Source organism: Stegodyphus dumicola, chromosome 2, assembly GCF_044657685.1.
Source record: "Stegodyphus dumicola isolate Sdum_Otavi_A_Nest chromosome 2, ASM4465768v1".
NCBI lineage: Eukaryota > Metazoa > Arthropoda > Arachnida > Araneae > Eresidae > Stegodyphus > Stegodyphus dumicola.
The window spans coordinates 90,490,997-90,505,831 of NC_140769.1; the positions used below are offsets into that span (position 1 = coordinate 90,490,997).

Genomic DNA, 14,835 nt, shown 5'->3' on the forward strand with positions numbered 1-14,835 from the left:
TGCTGGCACCTGACTCTGTGGCCGTGTGCGCGTTTTCCTTGATGTGTAATTTCTCCTGCTTTCCTTTGTAGGTGGTGTTTTTCTCTTTACCACGGTTTCTTTACCCGGTGCATCTGTATTTTTGTTTTTCTTAAACGCCGGAGTTTGAAAATTATTTTTTCTTTTTGATACCGACGTCCGGGTTGTAGAAGTGCTAGGTCTCTCTTCAGTTCTCTGTTTCTTGGGTGGTGGAATAGTTGTTGTAGACTCTGGACCTTCTATTTCGTTTAGACTTGAGTCCTGCAAGAAACTTTTAAGGATTTCAAAATCATTTTGATTATAATATTTTTTCACCTGGTCGGGACTTGCTTTACAGATTTCCCCTCTCTCGTTCTTAAGATATAAGACTACTCCTTTGATTTCCTGAATTACATAGGGGCCTTCAAACTTTGGAGCTAGCTTTGCCATAAAATTGTCTGGGGCACTTGATAAAGAAATTTTCCGCTTCAATACTTTATCCCCAACTTTAAAATCTGCTTCCCGGCGTTTTCTATCGTAATATAGTTTCTGCCTATTTCTTGCCGTATCCGAGGTTTTAAGTGCCTGATCAATTAACTTTTGCATATCTTTTTGTTTAAACTCCTGCTCTCTTTGTTGCACAAAGAATAATTTATCTAAAGGCGTAATTAACTTTCTGCCTAAGAATAATTCTGCTGGAGTTTTTCCCGTAGTATCATGATGTGCCGTTCTTAAAGCATAAGCTAATTCATTTATGTAGCCATCCCAGCGCTTGTGATGTGTGCTCACGTAACTGCGAATTATTTTTACTATGTTTTTATTAACTCTTTCTGCTATGTTTGCCTGTGGTCTATACGGAACCATTTTGATATGGCGTATGCCAAGTCCATTGCATATGTTTTCAAAATGTTTTTATTAACTCTTTCTGCTATGTTAGCCTATGGTCTATACGGAACCATTTTGATATGGCGTATGCCAAGTCCATTGCATATGTTTTCAAATATTTGACTAATGAATTGTTTTCCGTTATCGCTAATGACTTTTATCGTTGCACCGTATTTTAAAATGTATCTGTGTAAGAATGCATCTTCGACTGCTTTGGCTGACGCGCGTTTAAGTGGAACAATTTCTATCCATTTTGAAAAATGATCTACTATTACTAAAAGAAAACGATTTTTATTTAACTCGCTCTGGGGGAAGGGACCAAGAAGATCTATGCCTAAAATTTCATTCGGAAATGTAGCGCGAATGCTATTTAAGTACCCGGCCGGGCTGTAATTAATATCATTTATTAACTGACATTGATTGCAGGACCTGACATACGCCTTTACTATTTTGTATAATTGCGGGAAATATACCGCCTCGCGTACCCTTTTTAAAGTCTTTCTGACCCCTAGGTGGCCCGCTGTTTTTTTTTCGTGCAACTCCTTCAAAATGCTTAATCGAAGCGAGGCTGGGATGACTGGCTTATACTCAAGATTTTCGTTTGTTGTTTTCGTATAGAATAATAAATGATCTATTATTTCATAGTTTTTTGCTCTATTTCTTATCGCATCGATATCTGTATGCTCAAAGCTTTCGGGGTCTTTCAAATAAGCATAGATATTTCCAAATTCAGGATCAGCTTTCAGTTCAGTAATAACCGTATCTCTAGAATCTAAAATTTTTGAAGTCAACACAGCGCATTTAAGTTCATTTCCTTCATCGTCCAGTTTTATACGAGAAAGTGCGTCAGCTACATTGTTTTCCTTACCCGGTTTATATTTTATTGTGATATTATATTCTTGGAGTTTTAAAGCCCATCTTATTAACCTGGGAGTTAGGTTTTTTCCCGAGTAAAGTCTACCAACAGCCGCATGATCCGAAAAGACTGTTACTGACGATTTGCCGAAATAAACTCGAAATTTGTGTACAGCCATTAATACGGCTAATGTTTCTCTTTCTGTAGCTGTATAATTCCTTTGTGTCTGATTCAATGTTTTACTAAAAAATGCCAGCGGATGGTTATTTTGCATAAGAACACCCACCGCATAGTCTGACGCATCTGCTGCAATTTCCAGGTTTTCGTCCCCCTCAGGGAATTTTAAAACAGGGGCATTAATAAGCGCTTCTTTTAATCTTTCAAAAGCTGTGTTAGCTTCCGCTGTCCACGTAAACTTACTCTTTTTTCTTTTGATTACTAAGAGTGGTTCAACAATATTAGCGAAATATTTTATGAAAGATCGATAGTAAGAACATAACCCAAGGAAAGATGAAAGTTTCTTGGCGGTGTTGGGCGGTGGGAAATTCTTAATAGCTTTTATTTTTGAATCTTGCGTTTCTATACCCTTTTTCGAAATTTTATAACCGAGATATTTAAGTTCTTTAGTTGCGAACTTGCATTTTGAGGCGTTAATTGTAAGACCGGCCTCTTTTAATAATTTAAAAACTTGTTCGAGGTCATTAATGTGTTGTTCCAACGTACTACTCGTTATAATTATATCATCTAGATAAATTAAAGTTGATTTTCCTAGGACAGGCTTTAGAATAATGTCCATAGCTCTCTGGAATGTTGATGGGGCCCCACACAACCCAAAGGGCATGCGTAAAAATGCATAAGTGCCCGATTTTGTTATAAACGCGGTTTTATGTATATCTTCGGGTCTCATAGCTATTTGATAGTAGCCAGACGTTAAGTCCAAAGTAGACATATATCTTGTCGATTTGATCTGTCTAATGATCTCGTCTATAACCGGCAAAGGGTAAACTGGAAATTTGGTAATACTATTTAGTTTTCTGTAATCAATAGCAAACCTCCAAGCCCTTTTATCCGAAGGAGGAAACTCGTTCTTTTTCCTACATAGTACGACTGGACTCGCGTACTCACTATTTATGAGCGTTATTATTTTATTCTTTAACATCTCCTGAATATGTTCTTCGATGATTAGGTCTTTTTGTTTATCATAACGATACGGTTTAGTCCTACAAGGTTTTTCGGCATTTAATTGAATCTTGTGAGTCACGATTTGGCAGTTTCCTGGTTTTTCTGAAAACAAATGAGAAAAATTACTCACCACTTGCTGTATTGCTTTACTTTCATGGTCATTCAGATGGCTAAGGTCCACTTCAGGTGTCTCCACAGGTTCCACCACCCTCTGGTCCATCTCCAACACCACGGAACTATCTTGAAAATTTAATTTGGCCCTCGCGGCCCTTAGAAAGTCCATACCTAAAATAAGAGAGTGTTGCAGGTCTTTCACCACAAAAATTAATACTTTGAGATTTTCCTCATTTACCTGTAAGTTTAATGATAATTTCCCGATGCAGTGACATGTTTTTCCTCGCGCCGCTATAATTTCCGTATTTTTGGTTTTAAATAGTCGTATCCTATAAAAATTCCTTTTGAAGAACTTTTCACTCATAAAATTTCCTTCTGCTCCTGTATCGATGAGGGCTTCTACTGGTACATCGCCAACCAGGACTTGTATAATTGGTAGCTGTGAGTTTTTTACGATGACCGTGTTTAAATGTCTATTTGAGGGTTTTTTTTAAAACTTCCGGGGTCTGGACCCTCCCTTTCACAGGCCCCTCTACTCGTTTAAAGCTTTCTTTTCAATCTGTGTCTTCTGGGTACGCGGATGTTTATTTTCAAATTTTCTTTTTGGGCCTTGACCTTCGAGTTTCGATGCGTTAGCTTGATAGTTCTTTCCCCCATACGAGCGATTTCCATTTCTGGTTTCCTTCTTCCTTCGGGTACTTTGAGAATATGTTTCCCCTCTCGCTTTTTCCGCTATTCTGCGATTTTGCAACTTCACCGCCAATTCGAAAAGTTCCTGCAATGTGCTTGGGTTTCTAATTTCAAAGTAGTCTTGGAAAGCGGGTAACAATCTTGGTAATATTATTTCAATAATCTCCGCATCGGGTTTCTTTCCATACAGCATATCCGTTAGCTTGATTTTTCGTAGAATAAAGTCCGTCAATTCTTCTGTATCCCGTTGATAAAAACTATATAGCTCGGCTTCCAGCCGTGCGCGATCTTTCACTATGGGGAAGGCCTTTACTAACGATTTTTTGAAATTTTCAAATATATATGTCGGGCTTCCAAATTCCCCTAATAAAAATTTACCTATATTTTTCCACCATAGCGCGGCCTGTCCTCTTAGTGCTGATGTGGCGATGGCAACTTTTTGTCTTTCAGGCGCAGGGTAGAGCTGAAAGTGGTTTTCTAGACCTTCGAGAAATACCGCCACCGAATTTTTTCCGTCGAAATGGACGTTTGGCTTGATTGATGCTTTCAAAGTCTGGACCAGGTATCCAAATCCTTCTAACTGCGTTGTCATTTCTTGGTGTTGTCCAGCGGCTTCCATCCAGTTTTCGGCCATTTCAGTTTGATAAGTGTTCGGGCGCCAATATAATGTTGCGCGCCTCCAACTTGCACGCAACCAAGAGGTGACTGTGAAAACTGTATAAAACACAGAGTCTTGTGAAGGGTTTAAGTCCCTTTTTATTCAACGTAATAAATTACAATTGCGTTCTCTTGACGCTTACAGACGGTGCCAACTCGGCAGTCAAATAAAAATAATAACCTGAAAAGAAACTAAAGACAAGATTCTAACTACGAGGTTCTCTAAAATAACTAACTCACCGCGTTTTACAATACCGCTGCTAATTCAGCAGACTTGAAGCTCACTGGAACGATTAACACTACTTCCCGCCAAGCACATAGGCCGCAACGCGGGGTTCTTCAATTCTCGCTAACTACCTCCGCGCTCGCTAAGTAAGAATATCCCATACCGAACTTGTTTCCTTCTATTTAAATCAGAATACTTCCGCTGATAATTTGAATGCTTGCGCGTTCTACTCAAATTTACATATTCTGGCATTGGCAGTTCCAGGGGAAAGTAAGGCTTGACAGGAAAGATAGTTTAAACTTAAAATAAATGTTAGTTAAAATAAATATAAACCCTACAAATATAAAAATACCTCATGCTGAGCATTTTCTGTATTTACAATGCCAAATGAAATTTGTATAGGGCAGTATTTAGCAATATAAATAAATCTTCCGTACAGCCTTATACAAATGCAGTAAAAATTACTGTCTTTGCAATTATGCGGATATAGCACATATAGTTACATTTGTTTACAAAACGTTTTACGTTAATATCTATACAAACAAATAAATTTAGTGCAGGAAATTGTAACTACAATTTCCGAAGTATAACTAATGAAAGAAAATAATGTTTAAATATTACTCTAACTATATTTGAAAGCAATGCTAAAACAGTGCCCTTACAAGACTCATGATCCGAAAAGCTTTGGTTTTAATTGTCTTGTAAAAACTTCCAATTACTTCTGCAAAATTTATACTCGCAAAAAAAATTACTACACATAAATCAATTGATTATACAGTAAAACTTTCCTAAAACCAAGGCCAACTTATACTCAAGGCCTGCCAGTGTGAAAATATTCTTTTGTGTTTTCGGTTGCCTGCGTGATATTCCTACTGACCGCAAGATGGCGCTACAATTCTGCTACACTTTGCGATGTTTACAAAAATCGGAAAAGTACCAAAAATGAATTCTGTCTTGTTATATGCAAGTTTAAAAACGATTAATCCATAGTACTAAAAAATTGTTGCTTTCTTATTAGTAAAAATATTTTAATTAGAAGGAAAGCATGGAATTTTAAGCTATCTCACCTTTTTTTTTTTTTTTTTTTCACACATAAACACCAGCTATTTGATCTCGATTTTAATTCCTACTTAGACATGCGCTATTCTGAATTGTACGCATTACAACTATTTATTCTAATTTAAAGGTAATTCAAAGTATACACCTTATTTTTTAATTATTTATATAGTAAGAAGTTAACAGATAGCTTCAGATCATGTACTATTTCAGTGAAAATTTTTCAAAATATTTCAATCTGCTGTACTGGGCCAAAAAATAATTTAGTATCCCCTATCAAAGATGTAGTTAATATATTAATACACCGTGATCTAAAATTTGTATATTTGTTTCCACGGCATTGGAGTAAAAATATTACTTAAAGAGATTAAAGTAAAAATATTACTTAAAGAGATTAAATTTTACATACTGAAGAATTTTTTTTAATTATTAAATAACTGTTTTTAGGAAATCTTAAACAATAAAAGTTTAAATAATGCAGATTTTGATCTCTGTGCAGTATTTGCATTGCAGATATTCAAAGACATTCTAGAATTATTAAGCCAAAAAAAAAAAAAAAAAAAAAAAGTCTTACTATGGCATAGATTTTGAATGAAACTCAAACCCAAAGTTGCTTTTTTGACTAATTTTAATATTACACAGGTGTGTTTTCTTCACTTTCATTTGCATTCTAAATTTCATTGATGTTAACATTAAGAAACTAGTAAAAGAATAAAGTGCATTGCAGCAATTTACATTTTCAGTGTTAGAGAAACTTCAATTTTTCAAATGAAAGTAATGAAATTTTTTATCAAGCTATTGATCAAATCAATCTGTTTGTTATAAATAAAAGAGACACAGACATCATAAAATATATTTTAAGAGCACACAAAAAACTAATAACTCTCATAATCACAATATATACTTAAGAAAACGTTCAGTTCTGTATAGCAAGGATAAAATTTGAATACTTGCAATGGCTGAATATGAATAATATATCCATGCCCACAATGCTAAGTAGAATGAGGTATATACGCAATTTTAGATATATATGCATTTAAAGTTAGGGAAAAAAAAAAAAACTTATTAAATGCATCACTTAAATATACAGCATGTATACACTTTTACACACATACAACATTTATCAGAATGACATGTGTACAACATTTTATGGCTGGCAGCGTGAGATACTGATATAGTTCATTATCAAGAATAATGTATACATGAAATAAAATTACTGAATTTCACAAAACAATATTATCACTATTAAGCACACATACACATGAGTGCCATCTTGATACATTACCTACATGACATAAATCTATGTGTAGCATTCCTATTCCAGATTAATCAGAAGAAAGTTCCACACAAAGTTTTGAAAGTAACAGCATTAGATGCACAAAGATTTCAGAAGTAAATAAGCAGAATGAAGAATTTCAGAACTGAGTTAATATACACAATTTTAAACCTATATGCATATAAAGTTACGCAAAAAAAACCAAGCTTGATAAGTATAGCCCTTAAATATACAGCAGCTAGACATAAAATACACTTTTTGTTAATAACGAGCTACGTTACAAATAATGAGCGTATAGCAAAATTGTAGCAGAATGCGAGTGCCACCTAGTGATGAATTTCGCGAAAGCCACTGAAAACTAGGAACCGGAATTTCGTTCAGTCTGGCAGGCCTTAAATATAAGTTGGCCTTGCTAAAACAATCAACTCCACAATTCCAGATAATGCCAGTTTCCTGTAGCCTAACAAAACTATAGTGATTTTAAGTACTGCTATTTAATCATGTTTCTGACAAATGTGTCACTGTCATTTAAGAAAATAACCACTATATGAAGTTTCACTTAATGTAATTCACAAATCTATTTCTATTTCAAAAGCAATTTATGAAAAACACATTTGAAATTTTCTTCATCAAACTAATAAATTAAAGTATGCATAAAAATTATTATATGTGTTAACAAAATAGCACAAAATATTTAATGTAAAAATGTGGTTCTAGTCTCTATACTTGTAAAGAAAAATAGACCAAAAAGAAAAAAAAATGTAAGCTACTATGATCATCTAAATTTTCACATAATTTTAGTAGTGAAAAAAAGATTCCTTAAGCTTGTATGTTTTGTCTACTCCATTCAATAAGTAATAAACACATTAAATATTTTAATATTTACTTCATTAATAAAACTTACCTTTTTTGCTCGCGAAATATAATTAGTACATTTTTTAAGACATAAAAAAACATCCTTTTTGCTCGGCCACATGACATTAGTCGAAAAATTGAAAATTGAATCATGCAAGATCATTTTTAAGTAAGGTATGTTCAAATTTATTAGTACATAATATTCAAATGATAAAGCATCTACATGAACAAGCTTTAAAAAGTATTTCTAAACTGTAATAAAAAAAAACAAAATTTCCAAAATGCAGTTTCAGTAGAATGCAAAAACTATATTTCTGCATCTGATCTAAACACACTGAACCAAATTATCAAGTCTGAAATTATCACTTTTCAGTCTTTAAGCACATTGTTTTTCAGGATAAAAGTAAAGATGGAAAATCAGTTTCACGCAAAGAAACTCCATTTCACAACTAGTCAGCTATCAGCAAAGTTCTCTCAAACGTTAGACACGATTACACGTGCATGGCTTTAGAGGGAGTATTTGCTTTCATATTCATAGTCAGTGCTGGTATTTTATTAATTATTACTAATTTCTAAACAGTAAAACATAGTAAAATTTGTAATACAGTAAATCATAGTAAATTATATATTGCATTACTACATCCACGAAGAAAATAACACCACCATCGCACAACAATAACTAGCAGGCGCCATATTGCTTGTTTTGGGAAACTTCTGAGAGTAGGGGAGAGAGGGGGAATTTTTTTCCTCCCGTCAGCGTTGACACGAAGAAAAGTTTTGCGACTGTGAATAAACTTGGTCGCGTTAAAGAGATGTTGGTTGATACCGGTGTTTATTTGTAATATCAGAAATGTAAATACTTATGTGTGTGTATTCAGAGAACCAACTCGTAGCAAAAACCACCTCCCTAAGACGACCGCCTCTGAAAGAGACCAGTATTTCTGAAAACTTAAGTATATTTTTGTATTGAACATTCCCTCTGTAAGGCGACCATTCACAAAGAAAATTGTGTAAGTGTGGCTGGTCGCTTTAGAGAGATTCATTTCGTACATGCAATCTCCCTAAGACGACCACTTCTAAAAGATAAACGTATTTTTGAGAAGCTGAGTATATATTGGTATTGAGCATCACCTCTCTAAGGCGACCACTAGCAAAGATAAATTTTTACTTGCGGCTGGTCGCCTTAGAAATACCTCGTTGTGTGTGGTGTATATGATTACTGTTATAGTTTCGAAAATTTTTTTTAAATCAAATAAATAAGCCTATTTAGTAAAAACCCTCTCTAAAACGACCACCTGCGTTTCCAGGTTACTCTGATGGTCTTAAAGAGATCATATTTTCATTCTGTTAATTTTATTGTTTACAAGAAGTCTATTAACGTCAGATAGAAAAATAGCATAAACCCATATAAACCAACAGAAGATTTATTATTATATTGATACCAGTAAGAAAACCAGTAAAAGTCAATATAAACCAATAGAAATTAGTAGAAAGTTCTGACATTGGTGTTGGTTGTATGGGTGTCAATTGATACCAGTAAGAAAAACCCACAGAGATCAATAGAAACGAGTAAATGTCAGTAAAGACCATAAAAAATTTGTAGGTACCAGTAGAAAGTTTTACTGGTTTCTATGGGTTATTTTAAAACCAGTAAGAAAAACCCACAGAGACCAATAGAAACCAGTAAAAGTCAATAGAAACCCATAAAAAGTTTTACCGGTTTCTATGGGGCATTTTTAGCAGGGGTGCGTGTCCAAAAATTTTAACATTTTCTGAAAAGCATATGAAATTAAGAAATTATCATATCAAAATACGGTTTAGACATGAAGATTCAATATAGAAGCGGATTTTTTTGCATTAGAAAAAAATCTTAATTTAAATTTTTACCACTAGATGGCGCTATTAGTGTCTTACTATCTTATAGTATAAGAAAAGGAATAAGGAAATGTGTGGCGTGGACGCAAAGTTATTGAACTAATTTCATGCTTACAGGATGTCAAGTATTGCCATACTTTCGAGTCCTACGTCTTCTTCGCCTAGCTATGAGGAGCTCAATCAAAAGGAGCAATTTTCGCTACAATAATTATTAGATCTGCCCCCAAACCTAAAATCTTTTACGTTATGAAATTCAGTGCTAGATACAAATTTTCCCAGCATCCTTAAACATTTCAGAAGTGCAAATAGGAGATAACAGCGCAATTTGAAAAGTACGCAAATGAAATAATACATAATTCAGTATTGGCCCACCAGCGGCCGAGCGGTAAAGACGCTGAACACTGGTAGTTCGGTCCGAGGTTCGAATCCTGCGAATGGGCTGGCTGCATGGGCGTTTTCGTGGTTTTCCCCATGCGTAACGTGTATACGAGCCAGTTTCCCTTAGAAAGTCCTCCACGAAGGCAACCCTCCCTTTAGGCAGATAGCTTTCGTGTGCTTTGCCGTAATTGAATAATCCATAATTTAGTATCATATTAATAACTTAATAAATAAAGTGGAAAATAAGTGTAATAACAGCTAATGTTGCAATGAAAGAATTTATGCATTAGGCAAACATGCGTAAGAAATGAAGAACACACGCCACTCATCATTAAAATTCAGTTCCCAAATTGCAGTATGCTTTCCAGATATAGAACAAAAAATATAAAAATATCGCTAAGCAATAGTAAAAATCACAATGTAGGCTTTTATATCTAACGATAATAACCAGTTAAATTTAAGTTTATTTTCTTTCCTATATAAGCCTTCATTCCCCTAATTTTCAATGCCAGAATATTTAAATTTGGTAGCGCGTGTAAAGTAAGGCAAATTCTACTTTGAGGAGAAAAGGTTTAAATACTGAACTATAGAAGGGAAAGTTACAGAGTTTGGGCAAGCGCTGTATCGCTGTAGCTTGAGCTTTGTTTCTGCAGTTATTGCTGGTTAACGTGGAGTAACAGCTACCACTAGATTTTCGATGCAGGTTTAGATAACAGGATTATCTGAGCCCTGTAGAGTAATTCTACTACTTGTTAATAGCTTCGAATTTTAATTTAGTTCTTGTTATTTGAGTTAACCGCCCGAGTGAGGCGTAGTGCGTTAGAGTCAAGTCGACACATTGTGAATTTTAAAATTTTAATAAAGTGTACTTTTGACCCTTCTCCTGTGTGGTTTCTACACATACTTCAGCTGTGACATTAGAAGATAAACAAATAGATCTTATAACAATATAAATGTAATTTATCAGACCCTATTTTATCCTGGAGATATAATATGTGAGGACGATAGTCGTTTACTGTTGCTGTATATTAAATGTTTTTCCTGCTTCTTTCCAAGTATCTATATGTTTCGGTTTCTAGAACATTTTCTGCTGCGAATATTGTTATAGTGCAAGCAGCATGGACTCCTTGGCATCTAGAACGCATTTCGTAAATAAAAGGTATTGATCACTTGATTCCAAGATGGTGAGCTGTTGTTAATAATGATGGCTATTACATAACTAATTAAGATATTAAATATTTTCTAATAACTAATTAAGATATAAATACAAAACTGCGAGTTATTCCATAACACAGGAAAATGAAAACTTCGAATCGCATAATAATCCACTTACTATCCAACCAGGCATCCTTGGATATTATTTTCTCATTCGAAAGATAAGAAATGCAGTCATGTATATCGTAACCATCTTCTTTCATCTTGAGCCTTGCAGAATCTGCAATGAATAAATCAATTAAAACAGAATATTAGATAAAGTAATAAAAGATATAAATATAAAATAACTACACACTTTTTCTAAAATCATTTAGTTTATTTCTAAAAGCTTATTATAATCTCATTGGTTTACATTCATATTGCTATGTCCAAAAGTGTACAAAAGCGCCACAATTTTACCTTAAGCATGATATGACTTAAAAAGGTCTACAGTAACTTATTAAGTGCTGAATCCTTATTCTTTTCTGGCAATGAAATCATAAAAAGATAAATACCTTGGGCCATTAAATTTTTTATTTGCAATCTAGCACATACTATAAAGAAAAAATAAGACTTAAAATTACCTTTCCAAAATCTATCTCCTGGTGATTACCTAAAATGTAGGACACAGATAAAGTCTAACAGAATACTTAAATACAACTTCATAAAACTGTATATATATGTATGGTACGTATCGTATGTATATATACGTATAAATATTGACCTCCAAAAGGTAAGGATAAGCATGTTTTTGAGCCTAATTTGAAATTGAAGCAACGTAGAAACAAGAAATTCAGAGACATGTTCACTAAACAGTTCTTTGATGAATGCGGCATAGAATATGTTTCTAAAGTTCAACACAATGCAATAAATAAATTACAACAAAAAAACTGCACTCTTGCCAGAGACATTCTATCTGGGAAAAACAGTACATCACAGTTTTTTGAGGAAAACTGTGATGGTAACATTACAAAAATAGGTTCTAATAAAAAATGTGTCCAATCCTAGCTGCAATACATTGTAGGCAGTGATGTTCCTCGCTGTCAATTAAGTTGTCTGTCAGTGAAACAGGAAGCAAAGATCAAACATGGAGTAATCCTTGTTCATCTAACGACCTTGGAGGATAACTTAAAGCAGCAACCTGTCTTCTAAGGTAGTCCCAAAGATGCTCCATCTGATTTAGGTCTGGGGATTGAGCTGACCCCATCAGAAGAAATCCAGGACCAATAGCAGCGGCATATGGGCGGACATACTGATCAAGGATCTCGTCTTGATATGACACACCAGTCAAAGTTCCTTCGTGGAACAGGTCTGTGTCTCTCGGTGGTCACCGAGAGAGATCCCAGCTCAAACCATTATTCCATCACCTCTGTAACTTTTCTTGCCCAACATAAATGGGCACCTATATGTCCTTGGGTCAAGAGAACACAAACAATTCGTCGTTGTCTTGCATACAGACCAACCGTCTGCGCACTATATTAGATGACATTCTTGCCATTAAATGGTCTGTCATGAGCTGATGCACAGTAACGTTATTCTTCCTTTGGGCCAAAAGAGCTAATAACGGCGGTCTCCCCAGGTGTTGTAAATTTTGGTCTGCCTGGGGCATGTCTCCTTGACCTAGGATCCTTGGATTTAAACTCATTCCACGGTTGGTGGAGCACACTACGAGATACATTGAGACGTCTAGCAGCATCAGCTTGTGACATCCCCATTTCCATCCATCCGATCGCCCGTCACCTCAACGAATCGGCCAAATGACTTCTCCTGGATATTGTCTGTTAATAATAATCGAAGATCAACACTCGTGGGGAAAAACTTACAATTTTCCCATTTTTTTCCTTCATCTCCTAATTAAGTATTTATTTCTATAAAATAAAAGGAGTAGTTATTGGTTTTGCATTTTATATTTTCTTAAACTTCGTCATGCATGTAAACTGTAAATTTAAATGTTATTGAAATTTTTGTAATGGTGAGCTTTGAAAAACATGGTGTTCCTAAAGTTTTGCAGGTGAGTGTATTTAATAAGACGAAGATACTTTGCAATTACGGGCGATTTTGATACTTCTTTATTCTAGTTGCCAAGCACATTTTTGAACCATCACAGATAAAGTGACACAGAGCTCCTATTCTTGAAAATGTTTTACAATTTTGCAATGTTGCGGCAAGAAGAGACGTAGAAACAGCAATCTAGTAGAGAAAGGAGGAGACAAAGGGTATGACGTGTCCAAGATGAAATATGCATTCACAGCATTTACTTCCAGTTCTCATTTAATCGCACTGGTTAATAAAAATTGAAATCATTCTTAGCTGAAGCTTTTGTGCATGGACCTGCGTGTTACGCAAGAATTATTCGACATAAAATTTGAAATGATGTAGTTTAGAGAGATTTATAATAAACAGTTACTATTTTTAAGAGAGAAAGGAGAAATAGCCAAATTAAAATAGAGTGTTAAGGAACCATTGAAAATTAAAGCTGAAATTCTGATAATAAAAATATTTCCAAATAAAACGTAGGATATGAATAAGATCTAAGATATTGTTTAAATACAACTTCACAAAATTGTATATGTGAATGTGAGTGTTTTGAATTTGAGTGTCTATAATTCTGACTCATATTTTAGGGTAGGAAATTTTATGTATATTACTATTTTTGCATGTAAATTTGCTCTAATAAACAGCAATTGTTATTAACTTTATAACTGGTTGCATGAAAATATTAATTATGTATATTTTAGCTATTTTGAAGATATAAATATGCGAATATTTTGCATTTAATTTGTCATTACTTCGTTAGTAGTATTCGGTAGTTTTGCTCTGAGGATTATGGTTATCTTTGTACCATCTCACTTGCAGCAACGAGAAGTCGTTTTATAAAACCTCTACTCTAATTCTGGAAAACTTTGCAACTGGCACTATGCGTCAAGGTTCGATACTTAAGGAAATAAAACCTGTACCATCTTTCCGAGAACTTTACGTATATATAAGAAAAAAATTAATTAAAAGGAAAACTATGAATAATTATTCGAAATAAATGCGACAGAAAGAAATGCAGCTCAAGTAGAAATAGTTGAAAGGGATGTTGGGAGTTTTTGATCGCTTACTTTACCTGGAAGTACAGTAGAATTTCGACCTATAAGTCTTCGCAACGATCATTGTATCCCGAATTAAGTTATATATAAGTAATGCGCGTTATTTCTGCATCCGACATTTCCCAAACTATCATTTTACTGCACTAGTGGTTTACAAATACCGTTTCCGGTGTAATGTTTCCAACATGGGCCGTTTAAAAAAATGAAGCGAAGTAGTTACTCATTTATTATTCACCTGTTTTCTACCTGGACTCTAAATATAGCAATAGTGTAATGCAGAAATGTTTCACACATGGCTGTTGGTTCCGTATCTGCATTATTAATGCCACTTTCGAATATTTTTATTGAAAAATCTGATAATATTTATTTCTTTCAGTATTCATTAGTTTATTCCTATCAGTTTTCAGGAACTTAAAGATTAGTTTTCAGAGTGGTCCGCGAAGAAAATGGAGGAAGAAAGTATAAGTGGCATTGTACATAAAAACATTTTAAATTGCAGTAA

At 34.3% G+C, this 14,835-nt stretch overlaps 1 protein-coding gene across 3 annotated transcripts in view; it reads right to left on the reverse strand.

The window, feature by feature from the left end:
• Positions 1–14,835, reverse strand: part of LOC118205984 (uncharacterized) — a 170,963-nt gene that overhangs the window by 33,345 nt on the left and 122,783 nt on the right. For 2 of the 3 annotated variants that reach the window (XM_085810876.1, XM_085810874.1), the window contains exon 3: positions 11,381–11,482. The exons of the other annotated variant lie outside the window; for it this stretch is intronic. In XM_085810876.1, the coding sequence (XP_085667002.1) occupies positions 11,381–11,482 (102 nt within the window). The remainder of the gene's footprint in view (positions 1–11,380; positions 11,483–14,835) is intronic. 3 annotated transcript variants of the gene reach the window in all.